The sequence below is a fragment of the Lactuca virosa genome, chromosome 8 (genome assembly GCF_052849685.1).
Source record: "Lactuca virosa cultivar CGN04683 chromosome 8, Lactuca_virosa_CGN04683_v6, whole genome shotgun sequence".
Lineage (NCBI taxonomy): Eukaryota > Viridiplantae > Streptophyta > Magnoliopsida > Asterales > Asteraceae > Lactuca > Lactuca virosa.
In genome coordinates this window covers 116,448,953-116,464,625 of record NC_136433.1, presented here as the reverse complement: position 1 = coordinate 116,464,625, position 15,673 = coordinate 116,448,953, and the positions used below count along the sequence as shown (strand labels likewise).

General features: G+C 36.7%; 2 protein-coding genes across 2 annotated transcripts; one reads left to right on the top strand and one right to left on the bottom strand.

Annotated features, from left to right (window-relative positions):
• The first annotated feature begins 1,172 nt into the window (after window positions 1-1,172).
• LOC145133423 (L-type lectin-domain containing receptor kinase VIII.1-like) lies at window positions 1,173-3,504 on the top strand. Its single transcript, XM_079068362.1, has 2 exons — window positions 1,173-2,472; window positions 3,257-3,504. Exon 1 carries the CDS (start codon window positions 1,423-1,425, stop codon window positions 2,470-2,472), a length of 1,050 nt encoding a protein of 349 aa, XP_078924488.1. The 5' UTR covers window positions 1,173-1,422; the 3' UTR covers window positions 3,257-3,504.
• Window positions 3,505-3,547: 43 nt separating this feature from the next.
• Window positions 3,548-7,347, bottom strand: LOC145133422 (O-fucosyltransferase 28-like). Its single transcript, XM_079068361.1, has 7 exons — window positions 6,481-7,347; window positions 5,605-5,677; window positions 5,380-5,450; window positions 5,141-5,229; window positions 4,905-5,037; window positions 4,579-4,811; window positions 3,548-4,500 (listed from the first exon to the last, which is right to left on the bottom strand). Exons 1-7 carry the CDS (start codon window positions 7,102-7,104, stop codon window positions 3,762-3,764), a joined length of 1,962 nt encoding a protein of 653 aa, XP_078924487.1. The 5' UTR covers window positions 7,105-7,347; the 3' UTR covers window positions 3,548-3,761.
• Window positions 7,348-15,673: the final 8,326 nt, after the last annotated feature.

The window sequence follows — 15,673 nt, the reverse complement described above, 5'->3', positions numbered from 1 at the left end:
GTTGTTAGAGACTAACCATGCAACATTTTATGTTATGAATGACCATCCAGTTTGTTTTTGAAAATAAAAAGTAAATGTATTTTTTGACAAATACACGAGGGCTATTCGTATAATTTACTCAAAAGAAAAATACAATTAGTTAATTTCATGTGTAGTAAACCTATGCATCCGACCACCCACATATTCTTTTGTGCTCCTTTCGTTTTCTTCCAACAACAATTAACAATTTTAAATGGAAAATTCACGTGAAATAAAGGGAAAAAGTAAAGTTTTCAATTTATTCTACGTATCCTAGTAACAGCTGTCCCCTACAGAGTTACAGTTTTTGCACATATGCCACTTCACTTTCCGTATTTACAAAAAACCCGGTAAAGTAAATTTTATTGTAATCAACTCATTTTACGGTAATACTTACAAAGAGTTGCTGTTTATAGATATATATTTTTTTTAAATTTAATTTTTACATTTGATGGTGAATAAATTCATTTGATCTACAAATACAATGGGTATAAGGATAAAACTATAGATGGTACTTTATGTACTTGTATCATATGTGATATGTATTTTATGAACATAAAAAATTAAATATTTTTTTGTATAAAAAGTTAGAATATAGTGATGATCACTTAATTAATGTTGTTATCTCTTTTTTTGAGACACTACACTATATTTAACTGAAAATACACATCCAAAGATATGTATATGTACATGATAACATGAACCAAGTAAAGAACTATCATATTGAATTAGAAAGATGTATGTAAATACATATCTTCGTAACAACTACAACAACTAAGGTATGAGAATCAACGAAGATTCTTTTGTCCCTCCATGACCTTTGATATTCTTTTACAACTAATTCCAATATATTGTATATAAATGTTGTCTTTTAACCATTCAAATAAGAAACATATTTTACCTTTGAATATTAATTCTGTCTTTTGTATCTATGAACTAAATTAAACATCTGCCAACCTTTATTTCTATTCTTTTTTAGAAAGAGAGAAAAACAAAAAGAGGATTCGATATGTTTTAAAGATTTGCCGAATTCGGAGGTGGTCTTAAATGAAAGGAAAGTGAGATTGGAGGTAGCAAAGTGTAAATAAAAGAAAGGTGAGGACATTGTAGTAAAAAGATTCCACCCCACCACCCTTTTATTCTTCTACTCCCAAGTCAGCAACCACTGAACAAAAAGTGAGAGAGAATCAGAGACCCCTGCAGTAGCAGAACCCACTCAAATAAATCCCCATATTTAATTTTCACAACCTCCAATCTCTCTCTCTCTCTCTCTCTCTCTCTCTCTCTACCATTCCCCACAAGTTTATCATCCTCAATCCTCAAACCCTAGCATTAATTCCTCAATGGGTTCTTCATATATTCCGTTTTAAAGTTCAGAAACAAGAAAAATTTTCATTTACAAGCATGGCCGCATTTCCCAGCTCAAGGTACTTCATAATCCTCTTTTTGTTGACCCTTTCCTTCGAATCCCTACTCGCAGACACCAATTCGTCTTTTTCTTTCAAGAATTTTGGTTGGAATTCAAGTTTTGAGTCTGTTCTTGCACTTTATGGTGATGCAAAAGCTGTTAACGATGGTTCTTCTCTACAACTCACTGCTCCATCAGTTTCTAGTGCTGGTCGAGTGATTTACAAAAACCCCATCAAGTTCTATGGCGGAATCCCCGAGAAATTGGTGTCGCTCTCCACATACTTCTCGTTTTCAATTTCGCCGGACTCGAAAAATGGAGATGGTTTAGCTTTTGTTGTGTTTTCAGATGGGTATCCCGTGGATCTGTTCGACGATAATGGGTCATTCGGGTTGCCAAATGGGGATAATTTCAAGTTCTTAAGTGTCGAATTTGACACATCGATGGACGATAAGTATGGTGATATGAATGAGAATCATATCGGGATCGATTTATCTAGTTTTGTGTCGTTGAAAGCAATGAACTTATCTTCCGTCAATTTGGGACTCAAAAGTGGTAATCGATTGCAAGTTTGGATCGATTACCAATCAAGTTCAAGGCGATTGGAGGTTAGATTGAATAGATATGGTGAAACCCGTCCTGTTGACCCGTTGTTATTCCATCGAATTGATTTGGCTAAAATCTGGCCTGGAAATGAGGGTTTTTTCGTGGGGTTAACTTCATCAAATGGGAACTCTTCACAACTCTGTAATCTGTATTCATGGAGCTTTAAAACAAGGCAATCACCAGATTGGATGCATTCTGAACCTTTGGATCCTATGGTTTTCAAAGAAAGGGAAGAAAATGAGATCAAGATTCATAAGAAAAGTGATTGTGTTATGAGGATTCTTTCTGCCCTCATACTTGGAATCGGATTAGGAGCATTAGGAAGCTTTATTGGTATGTTTATGTGGACAATATTTGCAAAAAGACGGCCGATTGCCCCTGAAGATTATGCTATGAAACATGTGGTTCTTAATAAATCCTCATCAAATGAGAAGCAATAGGTAAGAAAGAAGCATTTCACTAGTTGTTTAGATGTTATTCCATATTTCTTGTGAATTGTAAATGGATTTTGCTTGTGGTGATCTTGTAACTGTTTGTTGTTATCGTGTTACTAAATTTCAGTTATTAAATCTTCTGAATCTAGTGTTTGTTTTGTTTCTAAATTCTAATTATGTTATGCACAAGATGATGATGGGTTTTTTTTTGGTAGCATATTGTTTTCTTTTTTCATTTAAAAAAGAATCTAATTGAGATGTTGGCCTCAAATCACATAAAGAAATCCAAGATAGTGTTTTAGTGGCATTTGAATAGTGAATGCTTTTTGTGTTTTATTAGCTTTAACATGTAACTTGTTTCTTACTTGATAACCAGAGATACAAAGTGCTGCTTCTGATCTGGAAAGTACGCACTTTACATTATTTAAATGGGCTAATTCTAATTGACAACCAATTTCATATTTTTGTTAATTTGGGTTACAAACTAATTTCTTTGCAAGTTAGGGTGTTTCTTAGCATAAAAACTGTAAGCATAGTATCCAGAGTGGCATAAAAATGTTAATATAGTGATCTTTTTAACACAAAAGTCAATAATTTAGTAATTAGAGAAAAAATTATTACCTAAACTATCGTGGAATGGTTCATATTCCATTTTTTTTTGTACGGGACAAAAAACAACAATTTTTTATATTACCACATCGGTTGCAACATATAAGATTGTCATATTTTGTCATGTCATACAGTTATTTGATCTTTTTAGATTTGACAAAATACTGTAATTTTTGTGCAGTTGATATTAGTCACAGTCTAATCCAAAACAAAAGAGATGAAGATGGATGGGTAGACTCTTGGAGGGACCTCTGTACCTGGTTTAGTCCATTGTCGTGGGGTCAATGTCATTTGACATGTAGCAAAACAATGACAAGAGATGCATTAAAGAACCGGTCCCGAGTCATCGTCCTAACACTGGTCCTTAAGCCTAATGGCATCGTGTCCTTCTTTTTTCTCTCATTAACAAATTAAAACCATCTTTAATTCTTTATGTTCCCAACATTGTAGAACAAGTTTCGCAAAAGAAAAAAATAGCAAAATGAATGTGCAATACTCTTAATACCTTTTAAATTGTAAAACAACGTAAGCAAAAAAAAAAATAAGCTACTCATCTCTGTCCAAACCCGTATTCGCCTTGTTCCTAAAATCTACGTTTTTTCAAAAAATTTCAACGTTTAATCATATGTCACGGGGCTACCCTCTATACGCGTGTTAATTACTGTACAACCGACACCAAAAAATGATTATTTAGGTGACCGAAGCGAATTCCCACTGCCCGGTTTTTGTTCGGGCAGTACATGACTGCTTTTCTTCTTTGAAACACCACAAATACACCCGGGAAAAGGGTTGGCATAAAAACTCTCTTCCAATTTCGGAGACGGACCAGGCCTCCTTTTGTAAGGTGCACCGATCCTGTCCTTATGAATGAGCTTTACTTGGGAACAAAACAGTTCCCAAGAAATCTCACCTTTGTCAAACTGATCAATCAATCTGACAAAGTTTAACCGGTCAGGGCTAATCGTTTTCAAGAAACCCTCGAACCGGCGGTGCCCTTGAACCGCCTTAGCCATGTTCCCATCATATGAATAAGCAAACACATCGCTTTTAAGTGCAACGATGTAGTCGAGGGCGGCTAACCGGTTTTGAAAATGTTTAAGGGTGGTTAACTCTTCTGGGGTTGCAAGGGTAGAATGTGAAAAGACGTTTGGGTACTCGCTTCTGAAGGCATCCATGCTTTTATTACCGTAGATTTCACCAGCAACTATGTAGATTTTGGTGTTTGTGGGGTACCCCATGGCTTTTAGGAACAAAGCAGCTTCTCTTGGTGACATTGGACACCCTCCCTGTTGTCTCTTTTCTGTGCCATTGATGTCTTTTTCTTTCCAATGCTTCACATTATATCTCATTGTTTCAAGTTCTTGATGTTCTTCTGTTGTTAGGTTATGGCTGCAGCCTGTAAATGCAAGCATATCCTTCTCATACCTGCAAATTCGCATGAATTCATTCATTCATTCATTCTTTATGTTACAAATTAAATTAATCACTTGGGGTTTTTGATACCTTAAATGTAAAGCGATATAGGGTTCATCATCGCTTCTTAGTCTAGCAACGAGTTTTTTACCGAGGCTTTCGATCTCATCTGAGTAACGAAGAGCCTGGTAATTTGCACGGCATCTGAGCTTTTGATAAGACGACGGGAGACCATTGTTGACCAGCCTTGAATCGGAATGAGTAAATTTCACCACTTTGTGTTTTCGTAATAATTGTCTCATTTCCCCTCTATAGTAACTTGCCTAAATCATTAAAACATTATAAAACTTTAGATTATTATTATTTTTTTAATATATTTTTATATCATGGCTTCAAATATTGATGTATATATATACCTTTGACCACGAAACTGGAGCCTTGTCAAATGGCTTTTGAGTTTCGTATTCTGGTGGTAAAGACTCGACAATATGAACATCATCTTTCAAATCATTGATGAAATGTTTCCAATCAAAAATGTCCTTAAAATCACTAGAAAAACGAAATGTGACATCAGTTAGACAGTTACTTATTAGTGAGTTATTTACTCTGATTGAAAGTTGAATGATAGAGTAAAAGTTGATCGAGATTTTACCTGGGATCTGTCCAAAAAGATTGATGATCAAGAGATGGGAGAACGAGAGTGGCATTCATCATCTTGGCGATAGCCACCATGTCACATATCTGACGTTATAAATAAGGTTGGTTTTATTAAAAGTAGATATCTGAGATATATAATAATAATTAAGATTGGTTTAACCCTTACTAAAAATAGAAAAAATTGTAACATGTAAGAATTTTAAAAATAATAAAGTTGGAGGGATAAGAACTCACCCCTGTCCTCATTTGGTTCAATCCGCCGTTGGCATGAACGAGAAGATATCCGTTTGTTATGGAGCTGCTCTCTAAAAAGTAAAATAAAAAATCAGAATATCTTTCCAGAAATTAATAAATAATTATCACTGAAAATAAATATAAGTTTATCTATTTTAGTCGGATGTAAATATACAAAATTATAATTTGTTTACAACTAAAAAGCCTAAAATAATCGTGACTTACTGCTTTGATTCCGAGGTCTAGCAATGCATTGATGATAGCGACTGCTGTTTGATTTCATCCAGATTTCTGGGGCCTAAAGAAACAAAATAAGTTGTTACAATTTATAAATTATTTATACAAGTAATTAAAATATAAGCTTAAATAAGATCTAAATAACACAATAGCAAGTATTTATGAGGTTACAAATGGCTACTATACTATTTGTTATTTGACTGCTTGTTCCTTGATTTTTTTAGACTCAAAAGTAGAAACTGGTATGGAACGAGGGTAAAACGGTACTTTAAGTAAACAGCTGCCCAACGGTCAACAAAAAGATACACGTGGGCTGGGTTTTCACGCGGTTTGGTTTATGTGTTTTGTCAAACGCACAAATGACAAAACATTCCACCAATTGAATATGTTGGCTGCCCATCACTTATTTTATGGGTCAATCGGTAACGGAAAATTTATTACTTTATAATATCAAATGACTTTTTTAACCTTCTTTTATTGTCTTTTCTTTTCTACGTATGGCATTTTTATACCCAAGAACTATATTGTGTTTTGATTTTTGTATATAAAGCAGAACTACAATAAATCATTTGTTCAACAGATAAATCAGGAAATATAAATATATACTCTTTTTGTTTTTCAATTTAAAATAAAATTTCATTTTTTGATTTTCTTTAAGGTATATAACAAATTATTTTGTTTGGATTATTTAGTTACTGATATTTTGAATAAAACCATGTCAATACAGAAAAAATAATATTTGCCCCAATTTAATGAATAAATTGACAAATAATTTTTTAACTGAATTAAAAAAAATAATAATAAGAGAATTAGTTGATTGTTGTTATACATGGTTTAAGTTGAAAGGTTAATAAGCAAGCTTACAGGATTGTAAAGGGACTTCTCATACACCCTTTTGGGCATGGAAGATGTTGAAGAAACAATGTCTGCTAAAGCTCTTTGAGCCTTGATTATATCGCGTTTATAGTCCCTCAAAATCAACATTTGGGCGTTGGAAGCTCTCCTCCCAACCACCTCCACCTCCATCTCCGCCACATTGGTTACGGCCATGTATGAAAACTTAACAAAAACACTTAAACCCACCAGAAGAATGAGAATTCCGAGCACCGTGCGCCGGAGATTGTTCCCTAGCTTTCCATAATTACGAACCTCAATCGACCCTTTTCGGTTGACGTTATTATTGTTACTGTTATGGTGAACCTGGATGTGGTTGGCGGTGTAGCTACGAAAACAATCAACGGCAGCTTCCGCTATACAGTCGTTGATGTTCTGATGCCGGTGTTTTTCCTGTTGCTGTTGTTGCTGTTGATGAAGATGAATGGGGTGTCCCATTCCCATTCCAATTACGTTGTTGTTGACAGCGTCGGAGTCTGTGGATGCCGCCGCGACATCGTTTGTTTGTTCCAAGCCACGGCGGCGGTGGGCTGATACACCCCCGAATCGTGGACTGCCGGTGGTGGATATGGGGGTGGCGCCACCGGTTGTCATCCAATAAATTAATTAGTGATCACCAAAGCAACAAAAGACAGGGAATCTCGAAATCGAAACAAAAGAAACGAAACGTGAAATTAAGGATCGAAAATCGGTAGATTGATAGGAGGAGTGGATTTGGGCGTTGGAATGAAGGGATTAGAAATAATATTGAATTTAAAAAGAGGGTGGAAAGCGGAGAGTGGAAAAAGGCGTAATAAAAGGCGGCCACAAGGGTGTTCGTGTTCGTGTTCATGTATCATTTGTGGTAATGGGTGTATTTATAGTCATCCCTCTTCCTACGCGTAAACGTTAACACAGATCGTTGAATTTTAAGAATGTTTTCTCTTCGTTTCTTTCTAATTCTATGGAAAGACTTTTCTCTTGTGGATAAATATTTTACAATATTAAGATTACAGATTTATAACAAAAACGTTATTAATACTACCATACTAACTAATTCAATGTTTGAAATTTCTAATTGTAATTACTAGTTAGAATCACGAAAGAGAACGAAGTTGATAGCAAAGACTACACACGCAACAAGATATGGGGTAATGTAATTGACAACTTGAAGGACATCTTTACTATGTTTCAACGTTTTTAACAAATTCATCTTTTGACGGAATTGAACCCTTTTTCAATTAATAAAGGAAAGTTTATATATGCTAAGTTTTCAATCAAATTTTTTCGTAAATTATAGTTACCGATAAAAAAAAATAAAGAGTGTACCTATCTAAGTTCTAATAGTATCGATGAGATTTGAATATAAGCGGAAAATGTTGATGCTCATGAATGATTGAACTGTTGTTTTTGATGATACGCAACCGTTTCATAAATTGGAAAAAAACAAAGTTGGAGAAGAATTGTCCACCTGATGGTCTAAGCTACTACGTTTCATCTATGAGAGGAGCATTTTGTTTCATGTTTGATTGTTCTAGGTGGTTTCAACTTGGCCTCATGAAAATCGGATGAAATCACTTGGAACTCATGAGAGATTATATTGGCCCCAATGGGCATACTAAGCCCTAGTTTTTGCCATATAATTTTCTTGAAGATTAAGCTCTTTCTATCCTTCTTTTGTTCACATTATAAGTGATCTATAACCCCCGATTTGAATTGATCAACATATAAGACGTTCATTTCTCCTTCGTCGACATACACCATCCCCGTGGTGGTAGAAACACATTAATTGATCTAGTCTTTGAGTTTGTTTATTTGCATTTTCATTTGCTTTATCTTAGTCATTATATTGCATTTTCATTTACACTTATTTTATGAAACTAATTATTCGATATTTTTCGTGATATATTTGGATTGCTAATTAATCATTTGAATTCGTGATAGGATCCCCACCGAAACAAAAACTTCACTAACAAGTTCTTACGTCAAATCATATTTTATGATATCATTAACAATATCTAAGATTTTATAGATACGTCTCGTACAAATTAGAAACTATGAAATGTTAAACAGAATTATAAACTTTATAATCATGATCAATTAGATAAAATTTGTAATTATACCGACGAGTATGTTTCTTTGATATAAGTATTATAGTTTTTACAATTATAAGGAAACATTACTTTTTCAGAAGAATAAACTACTAAAATTGGTGATTAGAATAATAATGCACTATTGTTCTTGCCATGAGTGACCATCATGTGTGCTCGTGTCTTTTTTACACTCTTTGTTCCACTGATAGGTGACATCACAATTAGCCGTTATATATATATATATATATATATATATATATATATATATATATATATATATATATATATATATATATATATATATATATATATATATATATATGTTATAATGTGGATGGACAATTATTGTGTGGACGTGTGGACAATGCGATTCTATGAGAATTACTAACATAATACATTGTTTAGTAATGCAAATACGTTCAACCTTACAAAAATATCGTCATTTTCATACATTCTCACTAATTCTTATTCATTTTTGTTCTCACAAATCGTTTTTCACTCATTATCATTATGACAGAACACGACTCAATAAACATTCTGACAGAATGATAATAATAATAAAAAGTCTATAATAACCTTATAGACGATTTAATTAGTGAGAATGTGTGATAATGACAATAATTATGTAAGATTGAACGTATTCATATTATTAAACAACATATTTTGTTTGTCATTCTCACAAAATAACACTGTCCACACGTCAACACAATATATGTTCATCCACATTTGAACCTAGCTCTCTCTCTCTCTCTCTCTATATATATATATATATATATATATATATATATATATATATATATATAACATATTAGTCATATCTTTAATTTTAAGAGGTACAAGATACAAAGCTTTTTGTACAAATTAGTTATGCATAACAAAACCATTAATACTTGCCAAAACTTTAAAGACTTGAATTAAGGAAGGCTATGAAAAAATTAATTTGGAGCAAAATAACAATTTTAAAATATTAAATCCATCAATATAAGTTAATTTACATTTCTTAAACTAGATGCCGATAGTAATTAATTTGCATCAAACGTATAAACATACAATATAAATATAAGTTCTAAACATAAATATTTTAATTAAAAGTGGTAATTTTTCTTATTACATAATAACTAATAACAAAATCTAATAATTATTTTCACGTAACAAAACTATTCGCCCAGAAAACTATTTATCGCCGCTGCTTTGCGCGGACACACATCTAGTATATATATATATATATATATATATATATATATATATATATATATATATATATATATATATATATATATATATCTCAGGATCCTGACCATTATCATTACTATTATTTCGTCCTAACGTTTCTAACAGATATATTTCTAGTTTTTTTCCCACATGTGTAGAATTAGTCAACATAAAACTCATTCTCAACGAAGAAATGTTTTTACCAGGCAAAAGACCTGGAAATACCAAGTCAAGCCAACATGTTCATTTTTATTTAAGAGGATCCCGAAAATATTGAACTTATTGTTACTTAGACTAGATTATAAATACACATGTACTTCGTACACTATAGACACATAGACTCACTGCAATACTTGTACTCATTTACTTACTTTCATCTCTGTAATTCATATTACAATCAATACAATTAAACAAGGCAAATGATCATTATCACCTCCCAAAATTTTGGGTGGAAATCCTAGCAAGGATCAAGGGTTTTCCTTGTAAACCACTTGTGTAATCTTGTACCAATTTTGTTAACCACTTCACCAACAACCCCAAAGCATCTCATACAATTTGTTTAATATTCACTCGACTTATTTTTGACCAAAACAATTTGGGGCCCACCATGGGGGTGTGGTGTTTGTAATCCTCGAAAATCATGTCTACAAAACCAACCCTTTCTTCTTATTTTGTTCCCTATGTTCGTCCGAAAAATCTTCCACCTCCTCCAAGAGGACTCCTTGGTCAGAGGAAAACTTCCGATATAGCAAAGAAGAATACTCCTCTGGTTGCTCCAGGGTCCCTGGGATCCCATAATACTCCTGCCTCGGTCTCTAAGAACGGACTCTTTTCCATGATGAAGACATTGACACGATAGGTGGCTCAGCAACAGGAAGACAACATAATGATGCTTAAGAAAGTGGAAAGGATAAGGGCAGAGATCCGAAGACCTTAGGAGGCCACACCCTCAATCTTACAACCAAGGATCCTGAATTTCGACAATGCAGGATCCCTGGGGAAACGCCCAGAATCGGCAGATTCAACATCCATTGCTACCCCAACAGGGAGAACAATCCCAAACATCCAAACCCCTGTGACCCAGGATCTTGATGAGACCTTCAATACCCCTTATAACACAAACATCAATAACTTCTTTAATGATAACACTATTAATACTAACTCTGCGGATCTTGATGCAAGAATAAGTCCAATTATAGCCAAAGAACTCCAACAACTAAGAGAGATGATCTCAAACGTACCAGGGGTGGTCCAACCTATACCGGAAGCATCCCTCACCAGTCATATGATCTCAAGATTTATCCCCTCAATAGCTGATACAAAAGTTCCTAAGCGCTTCCAAACTCCTATCATGAAGCCTTATGATGGAACCACGGATCCTGAAGAACATATCACACGATATAAGGAGAGAATGGAGATCATTCCCATTCCACCACACTTAAAAGAAGCTTGTTTATGCAAAAGCTTCGGATCGAATCTTATAGGATCAACCATAAAAGGCCTTCTTAATGTTCCTCCTTATTCTATTACCTATTTTTCTCATTTAGTTAATCTTTTTAATAATCAGTTTTCATGCAGCATAATATTTGAAAGGATCACTAGTGATCTCTACCGGGTGGTCCAAGATCCCAAAGAATCCTTAAGGGACTTTGTAAGCAGGTTTGGTAGGGAAGCTCTAAACATACCAAACATTGACATGGCCCTTGCCGTAGAGGCCTTTAATATGGGTTTGTGTAACATCTTGATGTTAAGGTACTTCTAATCTTGGGCTTTATGATTTTCGTATGTTGCATTTTGGTCCATAAGTTGATAAAGAGTGAAAAGGGGCCCAAAGTCGCTTTTGGTGGAAATTAGACCAGATGAGTACACCGTGCGTACGTGTGTGTACGTTGAGCGCCCGCGCCTTAGTACGTTGGGCATACACTTTGTACGCGGGGTGTAATAGCCCGAAAACCAGATAAAATTTTCCCTTTTTGAAAATAGGAATACAATCATAATTTGTTCCCAAAAACCCGTTACATCATATCATATCAAATATCAGAGTATCAAAATAGATAAATACGGAAAGTGTTGGAGAGTGAATGTTGCGCCATCAAGCCGAGCCCTTCCCCTTAGTACCGGAAGTACCTAAAAACACCCAAATAAACTGTAAGCAAGAGCTTAGTGAGTTCCCAAAATATCATATAACATACAACCACAAAATACCATGCATCGTACATAAACTTGCCATGGGCTACCCCTATGGTCTGATATCCAAGTGCATGGGCTACCCCCATGGTCTTTACCTGGAATGCCATGGGCTATCCCCATGGTCTGATACCCAAGTGTCATGGGCTACCACCATGGTCTTCATACAAGTGCCACGGGCTACCCCCAGGGTCTTTAAAAAATTAGATGTATAACAACTACCAATTCACATATCAGATAATGGGCAGACATTGGTGCCTTCGAACCATTGATATAGTGAGAAGACTCACCTCAGACTGCTGATAAAAATACCGCTCGGCTATCGGTCCGGAAATCTCACACTGAATATACACAAGTTAACCTAATTAGAATTAAGTCACAAACTCAAGGCATAGGCCAAAACCCTAAGTCCAAACTCCTCCAATAAGGCCCAAAAGTCTTTCTTCTTTAATGGGCCTAACATCCAAGATCCAAAAACAATAATGGGCCACAAGGCCCAATAGGCCCAACCATGCCACCTATGGACCAATAACAAGTTCAACGGCCCAAATACTCTAATAGATCCAGGCCCAAGGCTAAGTAGGGCCCAAATGGCTCAAAATCACATCGAAAGCCCAAAATTCACTGGAAGCGTACGCCCAACGTACATAATTAGTACGCTTAGTGTACTAGGTCCTTTGGTAGTACGCGTAGCGTACAAACTAGTACACCCAGCGTACAAGCTGCTTTGCACACAAATCCATTAAGTGCTTAATTCATGTAGTCACTTCGTCCAATTTCATATCTTGGTCATTTTAAAGGTCCTAGGGCATAAAGTTGGAAACTTTATGCCTTTGCATGCCATATGGGAACCCAACACCTCATTTTATCCATTAAGACTCCCTTTAAGATCTTAAACTCATGCATGGTGCCATAACAACGATCAAGTTAGCATTTTTTATGCTTTTAACATGGCAAAGGAACTCAAATCTAACATTTCTAACCTTTGGAGTTGCTCAAACTCACAAGAGAGGACCCGTGGACCAAAAATGGACTTATTACCAAACTCTAACTCAAACTAGCAAAAGGATAAGCAAGGTCTGGACTTTTTACCTCCAAAATTTCCCCAAGGTGAAGTATATGCAAGATCTAGAAGCTCAACCACGTCCAAGACTTGATCATCACCTTCTCCTTCTTGAAAACACACTAAAATGACCACCAAAGTCACTTTTATGCTCAAGAATCACACTCACTTGCAAACTAGGGTTTAGGGACGATAAGAGGCAATGGAGGCTGTTTAGGGTTTGGTCTAATTGGCATAAGAGTGTTTAAATAGGCATGGACGAAGCGTGCTTAGGGCAAGAGGGGGCTGTGCCCCCCCCCTGAATTTTTTGTTAGAAATAGCCCTTCCACTTTAGTTTATATACATATTTAGCCTAAAAATATAAAATTTATGCTGTGGCCCCCCCTGCTCTCCGATTTTCATGTATATTATACTTTCGGCCCCCCAAAATAAATGTCCAAGCTCCGTCACTGTAAATAGGGTTCATGCCATAAAATTAGGGTTTTTATCTTAGGACACGTACGCCCCGCATACGCCTTAGTACGTCCCATGTACGTGGTGCATGTCCGCGTCCAAACCACCTTAGTACGCTAAGCGTACACATATGTACGCCCAGCGTACGTAGGGACCTCATTTGCAAATAAATTTCATTCCAAGGGTTAAAAGGATAAATACCTGCATTTCGAATATTACAAATCTCCCCCACTTAAATTAGACTTCGTCCCTGAAGTCTACTGCCTCGAACAATTCTGGGTAGTGCTCCCTCATTTCGTCCTCCGGCTCCCAGGTCCACTCAGAGCCCCTCCGTGCTGCCATTGCACATTCATTAGCTTCACCATTTTGTAACGAAGGGCTTTAGTTTTCGTGTCTAGAACTGCAATGGGCTTCTCAACATAGTTCAAGCTCTCATCCACCTGAATATCATCTAACGAGATAACTGCAGCCTCATCTGTTACACACTTCCGCAACTGAGACACATGGAAGATGAGCTCATCAGGGAGATCCAACCGATATGCAACCTTGCCAATCCGGGCAGAGATCCTGAATGGACCAATGAATCAGGGTCCCAGTTTCCCTCTTTCAAAATTGGATGACACCTTTCCAAGGTGACACCTTCAGAAAAACAAAATCCCCCACTTAAAACTCGAGATACGAACGATGTCGGTCATCATAACTCTTCTGACGAATCTGTGCGACCCGCAGCCTGTGGCGTACATGTTGAATCAACTCGGTGGTCTTAAGCACTACCTCAGTTCTTCCCATGACCCGATGACCGACCTCACCCCACCAAACCGGGGTCCTAGACCTTCTTCCATATAACATCTCAAACGGTGGCCGATCAATACTAGCAACATAATTGTTATTGTAGGAGAACTCTGCTAGTGGAAGGTAAGTATCCCAACTCCCTCTAAAATCCAATAAAAAATCTCTAAGCATATCCTCGAGCGTCTGGATCGTCCGTTCACTTTGACCGTCGGTTTGGGGGTGGTACGTTGTACTGAAATGCAGTTGAGTGCCTGACTCCTTATGGAACTTCCTCTAAAATCTGGAGGTGAAATGAATATCTCGATCCGAAACCACAGATACTAGCACCCTGTGCCTGTCTATCACCTCTCGAACATAGATATCCGCTAACTTTTCTGTAGACATGCTCTCGGAAATTGGAATAAAATGTGCACTCTTGGTCAGTCTATCCACAATAACCCATATAGAATCAACACCCAACGCTGTCCTGGGTAACTTGGTGATGAAGTACATAGTGATCTCCTCCCATTTCCACATAGGGATGGTTAACGACTGCACCTTTCCGCGAGGTCTTTGATGTTCGGATTTGACCTTCCTGCAAGTCAAACATCGCTCAACAAACCAAGCAACTTCCCTCCTCATGCAGGGCTACCAATAGCTCAACCTCAAATCTCGGTACATCTTCGTGGACCCTGGATGAATAGAAAATTTGGACTTGTGTGCTTCCTCCAAGATTGTCTGTCTCACCCCACCTGTTTCCGGAACCCAAACCCTACTACTCTGAGTCAATAACCCCCGACTGTCTCTAACAAATAACGGAATCTGCCCTCTGATTCGCTCCGTCTTCCAATTTATTTCTTCAACCCTTATACCTGAGCCTCCTTGATCAAATCCATCACGGGTGAAGTAACAGTCATCCTCAAACAAATATCTCGGATCGGTGAGCACACTGCCTTACGGCTCAAAGCATCATCCACCATGTTGGCCTTCCCGGGGTGGTACAAAATCTCGCAATCGTAATCTTTTACCACATCTAACCATCTCTGCTGCCGCATATTCAAGTTCGGCTGATCCATCAAATATTTCAAACTCTTATGATCGATGTAGATTGTGCATCATACCCCGTACAAATAGTGCCTCCAGATCTTGAGGGCAAACACCACAACCCCCAATTTCAAATCATGCATGGGGTAATTCGCCTCATGAGGGTTCAACTTCCTTGAGGCATAAGCAATCACATGCCCTCTCTGCATAAGGATAACACCCAAACCCGAAATAGAAGCGTCACAATACACCACAATATCATCTAATCCCTCAGGTAACGCAAGAATCGGGGCCTCGCACAACCTCTGCCTGAGAGTCTCGAAGGCCAATTGCTGATCTGGACCCCACCGAAAGGTCACAT